This window comes from Paramacrobiotus metropolitanus, unplaced genomic scaffold (assembly GCF_019649055.1).
Source record: "Paramacrobiotus metropolitanus isolate TYO unplaced genomic scaffold, Prichtersi_v1.0 Parri_scaffold0000026, whole genome shotgun sequence".
NCBI classification, from domain to species: Eukaryota; Metazoa; Tardigrada; class Eutardigrada; order Parachela; family Macrobiotidae; genus Paramacrobiotus; species Paramacrobiotus metropolitanus.
The window spans coordinates 1,133,098-1,148,585 of NW_026570246.1; the positions used below are offsets into that span (position 1 = coordinate 1,133,098).

General features: G+C 41.5%; 3 protein-coding genes across 6 annotated transcripts; 2 read left to right on the top strand and 1 right to left on the bottom strand.

Moving 5' to 3' along the window:
* The first annotated feature begins 100 nt into the window (after positions 1-100).
* LOC129587773 (somatostatin receptor type 4-like) lies at positions 101-5,541 on the top strand. Its single transcript, XM_055481679.1, has 6 exons — positions 101-1,039; positions 1,311-1,468; positions 2,407-2,490; positions 2,867-2,952; positions 3,290-3,638; positions 4,528-5,541. Exons 1-6 carry the CDS (start codon positions 854-856, stop codon positions 5,186-5,188), a joined length of 1,524 nt encoding a protein of 507 aa, XP_055337654.1. The 5' UTR covers positions 101-853; the 3' UTR covers positions 5,189-5,541.
* A 500-nt stretch (positions 5,542-6,041) lies between these two features.
* LOC129587670 (ATP-dependent RNA helicase TDRD9-like) lies at positions 6,042-10,934 on the top strand. Of its 4 annotated transcripts, none has more exons than XM_055481514.1 (8): positions 6,042-6,216; positions 6,289-6,654; positions 6,774-6,907; positions 7,292-8,042; positions 8,243-8,598; positions 8,779-9,250; positions 9,581-10,082; positions 10,305-10,934. In XM_055481514.1, exons 2-8 carry the CDS (start codon positions 6,368-6,370, stop codon positions 10,788-10,790), a joined length of 2,988 nt encoding a protein of 995 aa, XP_055337489.1. In that variant the 5' UTR covers positions 6,042-6,216; positions 6,289-6,367; the 3' UTR covers positions 10,791-10,934. The 4 variants fall into 4 exon arrangements, with proteins under 4 accessions (XP_055337489.1, XP_055337491.1, XP_055337490.1 ...); XM_055481516.1 differs by having other exon boundaries at positions 6,296-6,654; XM_055481515.1 differs by having other exon boundaries at positions 6,042-6,198.
* Positions 10,935-11,081: 147 nt separating this feature from the next.
* On the bottom strand, positions 11,082-12,491 carry LOC129587845 (uncharacterized). Its single transcript, XM_055481785.1, has one exon. It carries the CDS (start codon positions 12,488-12,490, stop codon positions 11,291-11,293), a length of 1,200 nt encoding a protein of 399 aa, XP_055337760.1. The 5' UTR covers position 12,491; the 3' UTR covers positions 11,082-11,290.
* Between the last annotated feature and the right edge of the window lie 2,997 nt (positions 12,492-15,488).

Sequence of the window (15,488 nt, forward strand, 5' to 3'; positions counted from 1 at the left end):
ATTTTGATAATTTGTTGTACAATGCACCGCAAATGCCGGTCAAGGCGATAAATCCCTTAGCTTTTTAATTCTTCCGTCGACGTGGCAATGAAGCCGCTGTAAGGAAGGCAATATTTTGATTATTTTCCCTTCGGTTCGTGCAAGGTAATCCAGGCCGCCGCCGCGTTAGACGCAGGGAAGCGGGATAGAGAGAAAAAGAGGATGCGCCGGACGATGCCAGGAAGCCGGATCAGTGCTGTCGTATTACTTCCTGGTAAACTGTAATACAGTTAGTTATACATGGAACGCGTATATGCCGCATGCAGTGCGTACATGGTGCTTATTACTTAACACAACTGGCGCCCCGGCACATCAGACTGGATGATTTGACGGTGCTACACGTTCACACATAGGCGCATATTAAATCCACACTTATCCCGCTACAATGACACAGTGTGAAGTGTAAACCGTCCCGGCTATATCCACTGCCATTTACTCCCGACGGTGAGTTTTAATTCTCTTTTTTCTCTCCCTTTCTTAACGTCGCGCTGGCACAGCACGTGTCCTGAGCGGAGGACACCCGGCATTCCCACACATCTGAATACATGCATATGTATTCTCCCGTTTAATCATATTGCACCAATCTCCGGCCATGTGATGATATTGACGGTACTCCTCGAGGATCACTTTACCGTTGCTCTCTTTATCAGCAAATTTAATCAACGCCTGTGTGCTTTCTGGACGTGAAAATAATATTCACATCCAACAGTTAAAATAATATTATCCACAACGGAAATTCAGAGCTACTTAGAGATTCATTATTAGCATTCATCTTTACGCTTACTTCTTGGGGTTGACATTTTGAAGAATACATATGTATACCATGCCGCTTAATCCGGAACCCACGATGCGCGCCAGCCCCAGCTCTGTTTACGATTATCAGCATGCCTGCATGAACGATTCCATCTTTGCGACCAGTGCGAGTCCGGCGGTTTTGTATACCGTTAATGCAATAAATGCCATAATATGTTTGGTGGGATTAAGCGGAAATATTCTAGTTGTAAGTGCTTAATGTATATTTTGTGTTTTTTTTTGTTATATTTAATCATTACGTACACGGTATACATAAGTGCAGTAACTCATTTATGAGCCAGGAGATTTGCTTTTTATGTTAATAACCATACCTTAATTACTACTACTATAATCGATGCTCGAACATTAAGAAATGCCTTTCTTATAAGTACAGAAATTTACTATACACGTTTGATAGCAGTTCATCGCAAAATGCACACAAATTTGTCTATATGTATCATCGGTTTCCTCTTTTGTAGTTTTATGTGGTGTGCCGGTTTTCGGCAATGCGCACCGTAACAAACGTTTTTATTTTGATGTTGGCGATGGCTGATATCGCTTTTCTCGTCAATATCCCTTTCTTGATGACCACATCCATACTTGAACACTGGCCGTTTGGAAACATTTACTGCAAAATGTAAGGGTTTGTATATCTTTGGCTTTTGTGCGTTGTGGTGTCTGATACTATTATTCATGTTAATTTCGAATCATATTTTACTTTTGTGCGTCGTTGCCTATTTCTAATTTCCTTACAATTTTTGGATTTACTGAATCTGTACTCACATAGTATTGAACATTATATTAGTAATCACCAAAGCCATCGACTGTCGTCACTGCTACAGTCGTCGCAGTGTTAACTTAAATGTGTCAAGTTCAGTGCCAACTGACTTTTAATGGTGCATGCCGCAGATTCATACCGTTTTCCTCGAAGATAAAGTTTAGGTCACCTGTTTGTGGCGCAGTTATTTTCATGGTAAGCTCGCGCGCAAAGAACCATGGCATTTAAGCAAATTTTCATTGCAGTTGTTTCCGCAATAAGTAAAAATACTATGCCAATACAAATCATGAAAACTGACTTCTTAAAATAAAATCTTTTTTCAAATATACAGCACGACTGGTAGCTTTCGTGCCACGCCTCTTTACATAACGTTTTCCCTCTAATTTCTGGTATGGGGTTTATAATTTTATGATAAGTGCAAAGTGAAGGCGGTTGTAGTACCATAACGGGAAGTTTAAAGTGTACAGTATTATCTTCACATCCTCTTCCCCGGGTGCACCTAACTTTATGGAACGGATCTTTGGCAGACAATTATCCCTCGCAGCTTCAAAGTTTTAAAGCTTCCGGTCTGGAAGCTGTTCATTTCCTCTAGATGTACTGAGAGTTTCCTTCCGAAAGTAATGTAGCTGTTATAAACATATCGCCGTTAGGCAGTGCAGCTGCTTATCCAAAAACTTTTCTTGCAAATTTCTGTAGCTTGTACGCGTATATAGATATTATGCATACAGACGCTGTCATTATATACATATGCGTCAAAATATTTTTCCCGTATACTAAAAGGATTTTGTTTCTGACAGCTATTATTCAATGTCAACGGTCAATCAATTTGCATCAAGCTTCTTCCTGGTCACGATGTCTGCAGATCGCTACGTAGCAATATGGTGAGTGTCTGTAGGAGCAATAATGATGTAGCGTTGAATTTGGTGTATATACGAGCAAAATACAAAGTACGATTGCATAATAATATCTCTTGTTTAGTCAATGTTAACGGTTCTACAAATTAAAAATAAAATACATCTTTATATTTCATAGGCTTATTTGTAATAAATTACTGTAGCCGTAACTTACACAAAGGGCGTCAGAGACCCAGGTGATTTTGTTTTAGCAGTTGCTTTGAGTACAACTACAGAACTGCTTATTATTGTTTCATCAGAATTTCTGAGAGAATCGCTCGATTTTTACATATCATACATATATGCACAGCCGACAAATGCATAGGTGAAAAATATGGTTGAATTATCTATGATTTTATTTCAGTTTACCAATTCGAAGTCGTCAGATCCGAACAACACGAACAGCTGTTTTTGTATGCTCCCTGGTGTGGGCATTAGCCATAATGCTCAGTAAGTCTGCTTTAGGGTATGAAGCAAAACAGATTACTAACTAAGCAGAATTTGTAACATACAACATTTAGCGCTAAACCTTTTTATTACAATTATAATTCAAAACGAGAAGTAAAATACTGAAGAATTCTTCACAAGACTTTTCAAGTAGTTCTAGGAATTTCAAGGCATTATTTAAGTTTTTTTCTGGAGCTTAATGAAAAGGAAATCATCGCAGACTGCGTATCTGTGGCCTGTACAGTGTCATAGCAATATTATTGTGGCAGTACACGGGAATACATAATCGAAATTGAATATTCACAGATGTTACAACTGACAGCCCACATAAATTTTTTAGTGTATCCGGTGTTTTTGTACGCCGAGACCGATTCAGCCGCAGATGGCAGCGTAACCCACTGTAACATATTTTGGCCCGATTCCTTTCATGTTTCCGGAAACCATGCATTCGTCTTGTATTGTTTCGTCTTGGGTTACGCATTTCCGGTGGCCTTTATGTTGACGTTTTATGGCTTGGTGGTACAGCGACTGCGCAGTCGTCATAATTCGCACGATCACCCCAGCAGCACTTCATCCATAGTGTATCCACCCAATCCCACCGTTACAAAACGGCGGACCCGGCTGCGTAGGGTCACCGTCATGATATTTGTGGTAATCGTCGTTTATCTGCTGTGCTGGACGCCTTATTGGTAAGGTCAACGCTTGCAATATCGCAGATTACTATTAAACGGTGTAAGGTTAAACTAATAATGGTGCCACCTTTACGCTGACATTTGCGCAAATACGTCCAACAAATTTCATTCAATGACACAAATTTGAATCAGTTAAATTTAATTATTAAGGCTAGTGAAATATGTTAGCTGTACACGTTTTGAAATCGAAGTGAGCATTCGATTTCGGTCACTGCTGAAATTTATTATAAGACTGGTGGATTAAATTAAAATAATAAAAGTAGAGCAAATACCATTACGTGGAATCATGTTTGCCGAGGAAAGGTCATGCATCGTTGTTGCACTGCAGTATTTGCTTCCCAAAAGTGCACAAAAATAATTTCGATGGCCGGTCATAAGTAGGCTGGAGGCCACAGAAAATTAATAACAATCTCGCGAAGCTCTTCACAAAATTAAGACTATGTATCCTTGTAAGCCGAGAGAGATTAACCAACATCCGATGAGTCGTCTCAGTGATGTCATATCGATTCTGCCGCGAAAGATACTCGACTCCATGTCAAAACTCGCGGGGATGCTGCTACCGTAAAATTCCAAAGGAAAAATATGTGCATAATTCGAAGCAAAGCGCAACTGAATTCCCAGTTTAGTTTGTTGAAGTGGGGTGAAGTTCTGAAAGACACTAAACAGTAGCTTGTATCATATTGAAATGCACAGCACAAACCGAACAATGCATGGCCACGCCGTATGTTCACATTACTGTCATCGGAAAACGAACCTTGAATGGTGTACCACCAAATATGGAGTATGTTACAATTGTAACACTGTTAACTATTGCAGTTTGTATTCCCTCAGCATTTCTTTTAAGTTCATTGCCTCCAGTTTTTTAATCTTGTCTGGCCTTTTCCAGGGGAAGTCAGCTGTTCATTTCCTTCAGCGCATCCAGCCAGTTTAATCATCTGCTGTCCTGTCCCTTGACTCCCGCGGAAATTCGCGCTAGTCAGCGCATTGTCTACTTATCGCTTATACTGCAGTGCCTTTGTTTCGCTAATTCGGCTGTTAATCCCATATTATACGCCATTTTAAGTGAGAATTTTAAGCAGAGCTACGCTAAAGCCTGTTATCGCTGTACGAAAAACAAATCCGACGCACTGAGCACACCGAATCTGATGCTACCGCGGGAGTCCAGCTACCGGCCCGAGTACTGTTCCAATTATAAACTGTCACAAAACTTCTCTCCGCCGGAGTACGACAAACGCCCCAATCTCTATCTCAGCTGTAACATGCAGCACTCACCGATGCCATCAACGCCTAACACGGGTAGCACCAACTGCGGCCCGACGACCAGTGTGGCGCCCGTTAAAACCGATGTCAACCGTGTGGAGCACGACAGTGACGAGGACACCAGTGTCGACATGCAGGTCATTAAGGGCGAGGTCATCGCGTCCTTTCAGATAACCGCCTGGACGCCGCTGATGCGCTACCAGGAACCGATGGTCACGCGCAAAACTGTGATGACCACATTCGAATTAATGTCACCAGAATCCACTGGCTCTAATATGCTGCTTTAATCACAGCTGTTCATGCACCCACGTCATTGTTTACGCTCGCAGATTAAATGTCTTTCTCAACGTTGTCATGATGGGACGTTATCGTATTATATGGCTACGCAGAATATAAGTACGTATATAAAACACTCTAGTTTTCTATCAGTTATATTGGACGTCATATGCTGTGCTTCGTCATGCAATACCCTTACGTGTCAGTTTTTCCATATGTAACTCTACGCTTATGTTTATTGTTACGTTCTTTACTCACTAATCAGAATTTGTACGAGGCGGCAGCTGTTCAATGCCTGCAGTGGTGCGCGCTGGGCGGGATGGTACTGTCTCGTTTGCGTATCCAAAACCCATACATTGTTATAACATAACGCTTTTATTTCAAGCATCTTCAATTCAAGAGTTAATAAATGACGCTCGAGATCGAGTTTTCAGGAGTCTGAAAAATAAATTAAGAAAACGTACGCGCTGCGATTTCGGAAGCTTTAGAGTTCTGGTATGACTAACCGTATAACCCGAGTAAAACAGTTTGTAAAAAATACGTTAGCTAAACGTTTGTTTCCCAGATGCACCGTGTTAGACAACCCGTGCAGGTTCGACGTGCGTGTTTCACGAAGGTTTTAATTTTGCAAGGTGGGTATATATATTATATACCCATACCCATTATGAATTTTGTAACCCGTTTGTACTTATCTGAAAAAATCTTCAAAAAAGTTTGAAGATTAAAAAATAAAAAATTATTTTACGCTATACGCAGGGGTCTACGGCAACCCGCTTAGAGGAGCGGTTTACCTGTCTGGAAACTACTACTTGGTAGTCGGCGCACGTGACACGCGTCATTTTTGGTTTTTATTCGCCGAAAAGCTGACAGCATTTGTATTTTGTCAAACTCGATACTTTTTTCGACTGAGTTATAAGTTATCCGTTGAATTCTTTCCATCTCGCAAAGATCAGATTTGTCGTGTTTCAGTGTTTGGTATTCCTGAAAGACGTGCGTCTTCAGTGGGGATTTGGTATTTTGTGTAAGTTCCTCTGAAGCAGTAAGTACTCGCAGTGATTTGCCTGGTTTGCTTGACCCGCTGGCTCGTTGAGTTGTATGCAATGTGCTGTAGCCTGTAGGTGTCTCTTGTTCTGGCCTTTACCGTTGGTTTGCTGGGCAATTGACTGGGAATTTCCACTTACGCTTCAGCCATGAATTCAAACCTCGGTCCACCACCTGCTACAATCAAGAACGAGTATGATAGCATTAGCCAGGGCAAGGGCATCCAATTCGATGGTAGACTGCCCATTGCGGAATACCGTCAGACTATACTGGACACGGTGAGGAACTCACCCGTTACCCTGATCCATGGAGCAACAGGTTGCGGAAAGACCACACAGATTCCCCAGTACATTTTGGAGAATTTTGTGAGGCGGGGCAAAATGCCCTATATCGTGGTCACGCAGCCCCGCCGCATCGCTGCTGTCAGTATTGCCCAGTAAGTTCCTGCAGGTCTTTGTTATGAATTTTACTTAAACATTTCACTGATGCTTCATGATGTGCCGCTTAAGAACGTGGTTGTGAAAGAGTGCGTTTTTGACGTAATTGAATTCGTAGATATGTGTGCCAGGAGCGTGGTTGGACATTAGGAGGTCTGATTGGGTATCAGATTGCCCAGGAAAGTGTTCAAAGTGCCGAAACAAGGGTCGTCTACTGCACTCTCGGGGTCCTTCTGGAGAAGCTTGTGCACAGTAAGAGATAATTTATCTGACTGCTTCAGGGTCTGTATATACAGACCCTGACCGCTTACTGCAGCATGATGATTTATTTTATTTGTATGCGAATTCTGGATTTCTGTCCTGTTTCACACTATCAAACTACAGCAGTAGTCCGTCGTGCTTTTCATTTCAGGATTTAACTTCATTTAAGCATTGGATAATTTCGATGTTGAAGTTCTTGATTTTGGTTTTTTGAATTTCAGTTTTCTCGATTTTTTGCCTCTTGTTCGCCAATAATTAAGAGGCTATTATTTATCTGAAGACAAAAGACATAGAAGCCGCTTTTGTACACTTGTTTGACGCAACAAGCAGATACAGGCACTGAAAATGAAAAGTAGTTTGACAATTGTGTAACAGATCAAGGACGATTGGACTACTATACGCACGTGATTTTGGATGAAGTTCATGAGCGCGAGGAGGAGATGGATCTCGCTTTATTGCTGATGAAACGCGTTTTGAAAGACAAGAACTGCCGAGTCAGGTTAATTGTTATGTCAGCTACAATGCACATGGAAAAGTTAGTGGCTTACCTCGACAATCCGCCGGTCATCGCTTTGAATAGCGGACTGTTTGACGTCACAGTCAAGTATCTTGACGACATCCCTTTCGGAGGTTTCCGCTTTGGTGTATTCTCCCTGGATGACCCGTACATGCAGCCAGTAGTTACCGAATGTCTGGTCAATCTGGTCGCCTACTTCGACGAGGCGGAGAGAGGCAATCGCTCGACTGAAAGGGGATCGGTGTTGATTTTTGCTCCGGGAATAAAGGAGATAAAAAGCATTATGCTGCTACTGGAAGGTGAGAGCGCTAGACGGCGAGCAGAGTGGGAAATTATTCCTCTACATTCGACTATTGCCAACAAAGACCAGCGAAGGATTTTCCAACCGAAAAAAGCGTCAGTGCGACGAATTATCGTATCGACCAATATTGCGGAAAGCTCGATTACGGTTCCGGATGTGAAGTATATTGTGGATCTCTGCCTGACAAAGCAGCTGGAACGACGGGCAAACACATCGTTTACTGGCTTGAATCTCACCTGGGCGTCGAAATCCAACTGCGAGCAGAGAAGGGGACGTGCGGGGCGGGTTTCGTCGGGGATTTGTTACCGGTAAGCTCCTTTGTGCTTCCTGCTTCGATACGTTCTCGTTTCCGCTTGTGCTTTAAAAGGCTTTCTTCGTTTTCCATGCTTCAGATTGTAGAGTGGATTGTGTTTTAATTAATATCTTATTGTATTTCTTTTATTACGGCTGTAAAATTTTCTTGTTTGGTAAATTGATTTTTTTTTCTTGTTTACTTACAAACTTTTAGATTGGTTCAAAGAGAGTTTTATGACACCCTGCCCTCTCACGCCACACCGGAAATGCTACGGGTGCCACTACATCGGACGATTTTGAGGGTGAAGAAACTTGGAATTGCCAGTACCATATATGAAATATTGACGGGCGTCATAGATGCGCCTAATCCAAACGATATCGAACGCAATGTGCTGGAGCTCATGCAAGCCGAAGCATTGACGGTTCCTGATCATCCCAGTCATGACAAAGGGGAGCAACGAGTCGACGGACAGCTGACAGCTTTCGGACACGTTATGGCTTCTTTACCGCTGGATATTGCTCTGAGCCGATTGATTATTCTGTCCGTTTGTTTTGATTGCGTCGAAGAAGGTAATACTGGATTGGAAAAATGCCTTTTGAACTTTGTTTATACCTGGCAGTTACACTACTTCATTTAAATTTGAGATACACAAAATGCTTTATTGGTCTGGTGGTTTCTTAACTTTCTTTTACCACATATATCAGCTATTTGTCCGTCACAGTTGTTTGCATAGTACCTTGACTTTTTAGGAATAATTATAGCGGCATGCCTTGCGTCGCGAAATTTTTTGGATAGTGGATTCGGGAAGGAAAATGACAAGTACAAAATGAAGCTGGAATGGGACGATGGGCAGTGCAGCGATCCCCTGGCAGCGTTAGCGGCTTATCGTGCCTGGTATGATCAGAAGAGCACGGTCTTTCGTAGTTCCATTGATGAGGAAAGGGAATGGTGCAACAAATACTCAATTTCGTGGCACCGCATTAACGAAGTCTCCGCTCTCGTGACGGATCTGGAAAATCATGTTAAAGAGTTCAGTGTGGGCCATTCCCATAGCTTCCGCAACAGAAAAGCATCTAAATGGGACACTGCTGGTGATCAGATTGACCAGCGATTGCTGCTCCAGCTGGTAATTACTGGGGCGTTTTATCCGAATTTTTTCCATGGAACCGGCGACACGAAACGGGTGGCCGCCAAGGGTGATGCATTTCTCGATGAACTGCGGTTAGTTGAAAGTTGAAAAATCCTAAGTTGTCAACGTAAATACAGCAGTTAGTTTGTTACAATGTGAAATGGTAAATTAGTTAAAATAAGGTGATGGAGGTGTAGTATGACGACTATGTCTTTTGAATTTAATTAACTGTGAGTCGTGACGAATATCACAGTAATGCGACGTTTTCGAGTATACAACATTGTTACTGCTGACCTTACACTTGTTTGAATTAGAATTAGCAGTACTTCCTTTTCCAGCAACGGTCTGTATTAGATTGCTTATGGTGAAACAAACTTACATCAATGGCTTTGAAGTTTGAACATATTTATTTTTTCGATCAGGTGTGTGCAGCTATATGCCCGAGTATCGGATTCGTCTGTCATCAGCACAAATGGAGTGAAAGCTTTTTTTCATAAAAATATCGGAGTTAATCCTGACAACGAAATTCGAATTGATGAGCAAGGTGCCATCACGGTCTTCTTCAGCGGAGACAATCCTCGTCAGGTTCCAAAAGCAGTGTACCGGTCTTTAAAACTGCGCGATAACCGGGATATCCAGAAGTGCATAGAACCTCCTCGACCCAAATTGATGTTGCAACCACGCAGCATACGAACCGATTCTGCCGCGTCCAGCGCCAATGCCACGTCGAAATTCGAAGTGGTGCAGTTCAACGGACCCGCAAGCTCACTGGAAATTCGGGAATTCTGTGGAATTACGAAGGGAACGGAATTGAAAGTGACCCGGATGGAACGGTCGTCGGTCAACAGCATCACTCTGAATAATGCACCCTTACAGAAGATGAAGCGATGGATTGTGGCCGCTGATGTTTCCTCCAATTCCGTGGTATGGTGACTCTACTGTAAAAACAGTATTCTTTTAAAATTAATACGCAGTTAACTAAGGTAAAGGGGCAATCCTGTCGGCTCCGCATGATGGTAGGTATTTATATATGAACAAAAAATATTGTATGCATTGAGGTGTTATGGTGAGGTGCAGTACTTCAGAGTTTAATCACAAACTAATAACTTTTCAGGAGGATATTAAGTTAGAAAACGCTTTTTGTAGGAAAACAAGTTAATCCTAGAAAACACGACGTTATTGGAAGGTCGACCGGAGTTTTCGGCCCTAGTCTTCTTGTTGTTTACCAACGCCATCAGTCTGATACCGCACAAGGATAACGAAGCAAACGGGAAGTCTAATTATATTGGCATTCGCGGTAGCCTGGATCGTCACCGACGTTTGCTGCGAGATAATAACTTTGTGATGTATTTCGACACGGTGATCGATGAAGATATGATGGTGTTTGTCCGTATCATCCGCAACTCTATCCGTGGATGTTTTGGTGCGGACGTGATGAAGGATCCCATGACCCGGCAAGTGAAAGTCCCGGGGTACCGGAAAGCCATTCGGCACGCTTTGCATATGCTGTTGAACAGTGATTATGAGTTTGTTCCCTGCGCGAAGAATTCCAAATATGCTGCTAAACGTGATCAGGAAGTTTTTTTCAACGATTTGCATCCGTTTTTTAGCTCACCTTTGAATCATGTGTAAAGCTCGAACAACTACTGTTTAACATATTTTGCCAAAAGGTAAAATTTTACTAACTGCTGTGCATAATTTTGGGTTAGATTTGTTGACTTCTTTCTTTGTGATAAGAATTGTTAAGAATTTGGAACAGTAAAACGCTTTGGTAGAGATTGGCGTAAAATGGCGAATGGGCAGACATTGGTAAACGATTTTTCTAACTAAACAATATATGCTGAAAAAGTGAATTTCGTATTGAATCGTTAAAAGAGCACGAATTTCCACGAGTCAGAAATCTGCACTGCGAGAGATGTTCATGACTGATAACATGGATTAGCACATCGTTCAAATCATTGTTTTCATCCCGGCACAATTGTAAACAAATACAACAGAAATTGCATTAGGGCTAAACGAAAACTGTAAAACATAAAACGATACGCAGTGCCACCATCCGAACCAATTCTAAGTTAACAGATAAAAAATCCTCAGATTTTCATCGGGTATGAGAAACACTACTCCATAGGGTCTCAGTCCACCGTGAGCTCAGTCTCGTCATTTTCGTTGGGAAAGATGGGCGCATTCGTATTGGAACTGGCTGTGCAGTAGGCCCACTCTTCGCTCGATATCCACACGTCCAGCAGCGCATCCTCCATCGCTTGTCGGCATCGCCTCATGAACAGCTCCGTCTGCAAGGACTTTATGATGGGCAAATACACCACCTGTTTCATACAATCTTCTAAAATCTCCGGTGAATAATGGTTCACACCCCGACTAGGAGTTTTTGGCAGTTTTTCCAAGGGAGTATGCTGGAATGTTTCGTGGGATGACTTTTCGAATATACGGCTTTTACTGTGGTATCTTTGCTGGAAATCCGCGATGCTGTACGTGTTCAGAGCGCTCAAATGTTGCTTCTTTTCCAGGCGCTTCTCCGCTTCGGCTATATCGTAGAGATTGTACGCCTTTATCCCATACTTTTTATACAAAATTCTCTCTTTCGTGGCAAAATCATGCACGACGATGTGCACATGGAGATCAGCGAATAGCGGCTGTAATATCGAGCGGACAAACGCGGTATCCATTTTCGTCCAGTCAAAGATAAAAATAAAATTCTCAGTAGCAATTAACAGCACCGCTGGTTTGTAGCTACGGTCCAATTTTTCGTCATCAGTCCCCGGTTGCGCATTGGCATATCGCCCGTCCAACGCGATATACAGTGCTTGCTGCTTCCTTATGTAGGCAATACATCTAGCGAAGGAGGAAGATGAAGTGCTGTCGAGAATCGTATAGAGATGCGGGTATTCCTTCCGGGCTAACAAATCCGGACAACATTCGTACATCTCGTGCAACAAGTGATCGGAGACGTGGTCAACCGAGGCGATCAGTTCATCGCAGCGTCGCAGGCTCAACGATGGCAAGTCCGTGTTGACGAAACAGTGAACCAGGGCGAAGGACTTGACGTGCTGTTTGGCTTCAGGCTGACCGTCCAGGTTGGCTGCTTTCCTTCTGGTTGCTGGTTGCGGAACCTGCGTGGCAATCATTGCAGGCTGCTCCACAATATGAAGGGGAAGTACTGTACTGATCTGCTGCAAATAATCATTCGATACTAACGAGTTCATAGTAAAAAATTTGGAGAAAACCCGGAAAGAAATATAACAAAGGCAACTGTTATAATAATTATAAATTATGAATATGAACTTATGAACTGTAACAACAGATTTCGCATCCATATCTGGCGCGTGTTGAAGCCTGTATCGGATCCAAGGCTCAAAAATAATTTGCTTTTTGTCGACAACAATAAAAAAGTTTTATGAGCTCGTGCCGCAACGAGCCTTTTGTCTAGTGAAGGGACCACTGTCGAGGCGAGCTACTACGGCTAAATAACGCAGCACAGTCTCTAGAAGTATACAATAAAAGTTTTACATTTTCAACTTTAATGTGCATTCAAAGGGAAAGAATCTGTTGAAAAAAACATCAATCATTCATAAATAAATAAATGCCCTTGAAGTTGTTAAAAAACTTGAAGCCCGAAAGTAACTATACATACTTAAATGGTCAGGTCATGAACGCATACGCGTTGTTTTCTTGCTTTTAACCATTTTTGTATGTTTGTAATGATCTGTTTTATCAGCCGGAAAATCCACGAAGCTACCGGGAAACCTCGATTTACGGCGTTTTCGAAACAGCGCTGGAGCTTGCATTAGCGGCGGAAGCGAAGAAGAAAAGTTGGCGAGACGACCTTTGCTTGGAAGGTTAATAAATTGTGGACATTTTTTGTTGATTCTAATTTTTCTGATCTGTTCGATATTCGTACCATTGGTGCTTTTAAGCAAGCTTTGAACCGTGTGAATTTTGTTTAAGGAGTCCTTTTCTGTCTATCTGTACAGAGTACTCGTACTTTTAGATTTTACTGTTTGGCCAGGTTTAAAATCCCAGCTAGTATGTCACTCTAGCCGGAAATGGGCTACCTGCTCCACGATGAATAATAATAAAAAAAAATAATAGCGGTAGTTGATGAAAATGCAGCAGCCGTTTTGGGAACTCTAACCATGCATTCCAAGGCCAGGAATACCGATTTTGGTTGTTTTTTTCAGTGCTTTAACTCGTACCATTTTAATTAACGTTCAGCGCAGGCAGTTTTGCCTGTACTGGCTTTCGCTGGATAAAAAGGGTTTTGTAGTTAGTATTTTGTAGTGCTTTATTTTGGTTTCAGTATTTCTGTTTGCCACAGAAGGTGCGGCAGTGAATAACAACTGCTTCGGTGCTTGATATCAGTTAATTGTTTGTTGTTATTTAATTGATATTAAATCATTATTAATTATATGGTTCATGCCGCATACAGCTAGTACTTGCAACTGACTTGTTACAATGGTCTACTGTAACATCAGTGCTCTTAACTGCTAGCGAATCAATAACCCACATCTACGACAGCTTCGCTTGCCGGGTCAGGTTCTTATTTATAAATCAGTTTTTACTCTTTGTGGATAACATAACTAATAGTTCTCACTTTCACTAATTTCTTTGTTTTTCTGTATAAGTACATACATTTGGATATAGGCAATGTTATAAAAGTAATACCATGTCTAGCACCGTAATAATTAATAAGCTTATTAGAAAGCTCGGACATGGTACATGCAATGGCAATGTTATTCGGGTGGATGCCTCTAACCAAACAGTGGTTACGTTTTCTAACTTAATAAGCATGTCAAACGTGACGCAAACGTAAAAGTTGACAATCTGCGATGATGGGGAATATGCCAAGCCGAAGATGGCTATTACAAACGGCATGTTGGAATGAACCTAAAAATTATTTGAGCGATATATCTTGTTAATTTGCGCTCATGTTCGGTAATTGATGCCATAGAATTCGTGTGTGCAGCGTTGCAGGATCTATCGGAACGGCTTTCGTCCTCATTAAATGACACCTTCCAGGCGTCATAAAAGTCAAAACCAACAAAGAACAGTGTTCAGGCGCAGCTCACAACACTCGAAATCGCAATAACACCGCCATAATTCAATTCTTTGTGCGATCGTAAACACTAAAATCCAGGAGCAAACACTTATCGACAGTGTCAAATTATATTAATGCGCATCTATAATTTGGCAATATTTGTACATATTGAGCTCAATTACTTTTATATCGGTATACGTGTAACATTTAGGAAGTTGTAACATGCATGTGATTGCGAGATCTGCAGAACGGTAAATAAGTATCCGACTGTGAAGAATAATAATGTGACCCGTGCCCGTTTTAATACATGTTACAAATGGCACGAGTATTATCATGAATAATTATTGACTTATTCACACTGCAGACTTTCGATATATTCTCTTCGATACAACTTACGTATATACAGTATAATTTACGAATACACAGACAGGTGCGTCAAATTTAAAAAAAGCAACCTCCGCTTCGCGAATGCTAACCAAGTTACAAGTATCCGCACACTGACAAAAGATGTTATGTTAAGGTTTGTAAACAGTTCGTGCATAGAAGTATACGTATGTTAAGAATAAAATAAGTCAATAGTTCGGAAATATTGCTAGCCAGATCCAGAGTAGCCGGAAAAAAATAAGTATAACAACCGGTATACAAATTTAACGAAATTAATATCGTAACTATTGCAATTTCTCAACTTGATTTTTTAATGCTCACTGTTCTGGCACGCAAAACGTGAGAGCGTTGCAGGGTACCAATACGAGGTCACAAAAAATGCTTCCTCCGCACTTATTTAGAACTTGTATTCCTAGGCCTTTCATCTCGGCATAAGAAAATGCTGCTACGGTATTTTACAATGTCTGTGTTTTTACTGTTATTCGCCTAAAATGTTTATGAGATACCATCGCAATACTCTGTACAATACATGCACTCAATGCTATATGTTTTAAATTTGCTATATGTGCAGGCGGCGCGCTATCGACGATCCAGAATATACACGAGCACCAGAATATATATCGTAGTAGGAGCACCATGGCAGAATAATACACTCCTAAAAATATAAATACAGTAGCATATAGGTCACCTGGTCACGTACTTTGCGTTTATGTAATTAAAGAATCAATGAATGGTCTATTCCAGAAATATCAAGACCTGTGTCGCGTAGCGGCATTTTTGGCCAACGTTTCACAAAGATGTTTCCCGTTTACAGTTCGCCAGTCAAATTCCAGCGGGACTAAACTTAAAGGCAAAGAAAAGCGCTGTAGTTCAGCGACTGTTTTGGCGGTAAT

Excerpts from the sequence above, each read along its gene's own strand:
- LOC129587845 (XM_055481785.1), bottom strand. The coding sequence starts at position 12,490 with ATGGATGCGAAATCTGTTGTTACAGTTCATAAGTTCATATTCATAATT.
- LOC129587773 (XM_055481679.1), top strand. The coding sequence starts at position 854 with ATGTATACCATGCCGCTTAATCCGGAACCCACGATGCGCGCCAGCCCC. Across the intron at positions 1,040-1,310 it reads TAAGCGGAAATATTCTAGTT|TTTTATGTGGTGTGCCGGTT; the intron begins GTAAGTGCTTAA and ends CCTCTTTTGTAG. Across the intron at positions 3,639-4,527 it reads CTGTGCTGGACGCCTTATTG|GGGAAGTCAGCTGTTCATTT; the intron begins GTAAGGTCAACG and ends GGCCTTTTCCAG.
- LOC129587670 (XM_055481514.1), top strand. The coding sequence starts at position 6,368 with ATGAATTCAAACCTCGGTCCACCACCTGCTACAATCAAGAACGAGTAT. Across the intron at positions 9,251-9,580 it reads GCATTTCTCGATGAACTGCG|GTGTGTGCAGCTATATGCCC; the intron begins GTTAGTTGAAAG and ends TTTTTCGATCAG. Across the intron at positions 10,083-10,304 it reads ATGTTTCCTCCAATTCCGTG|GAAAACAAGTTAATCCTAGA; the intron begins GTATGGTGACTC and ends CGCTTTTTGTAG.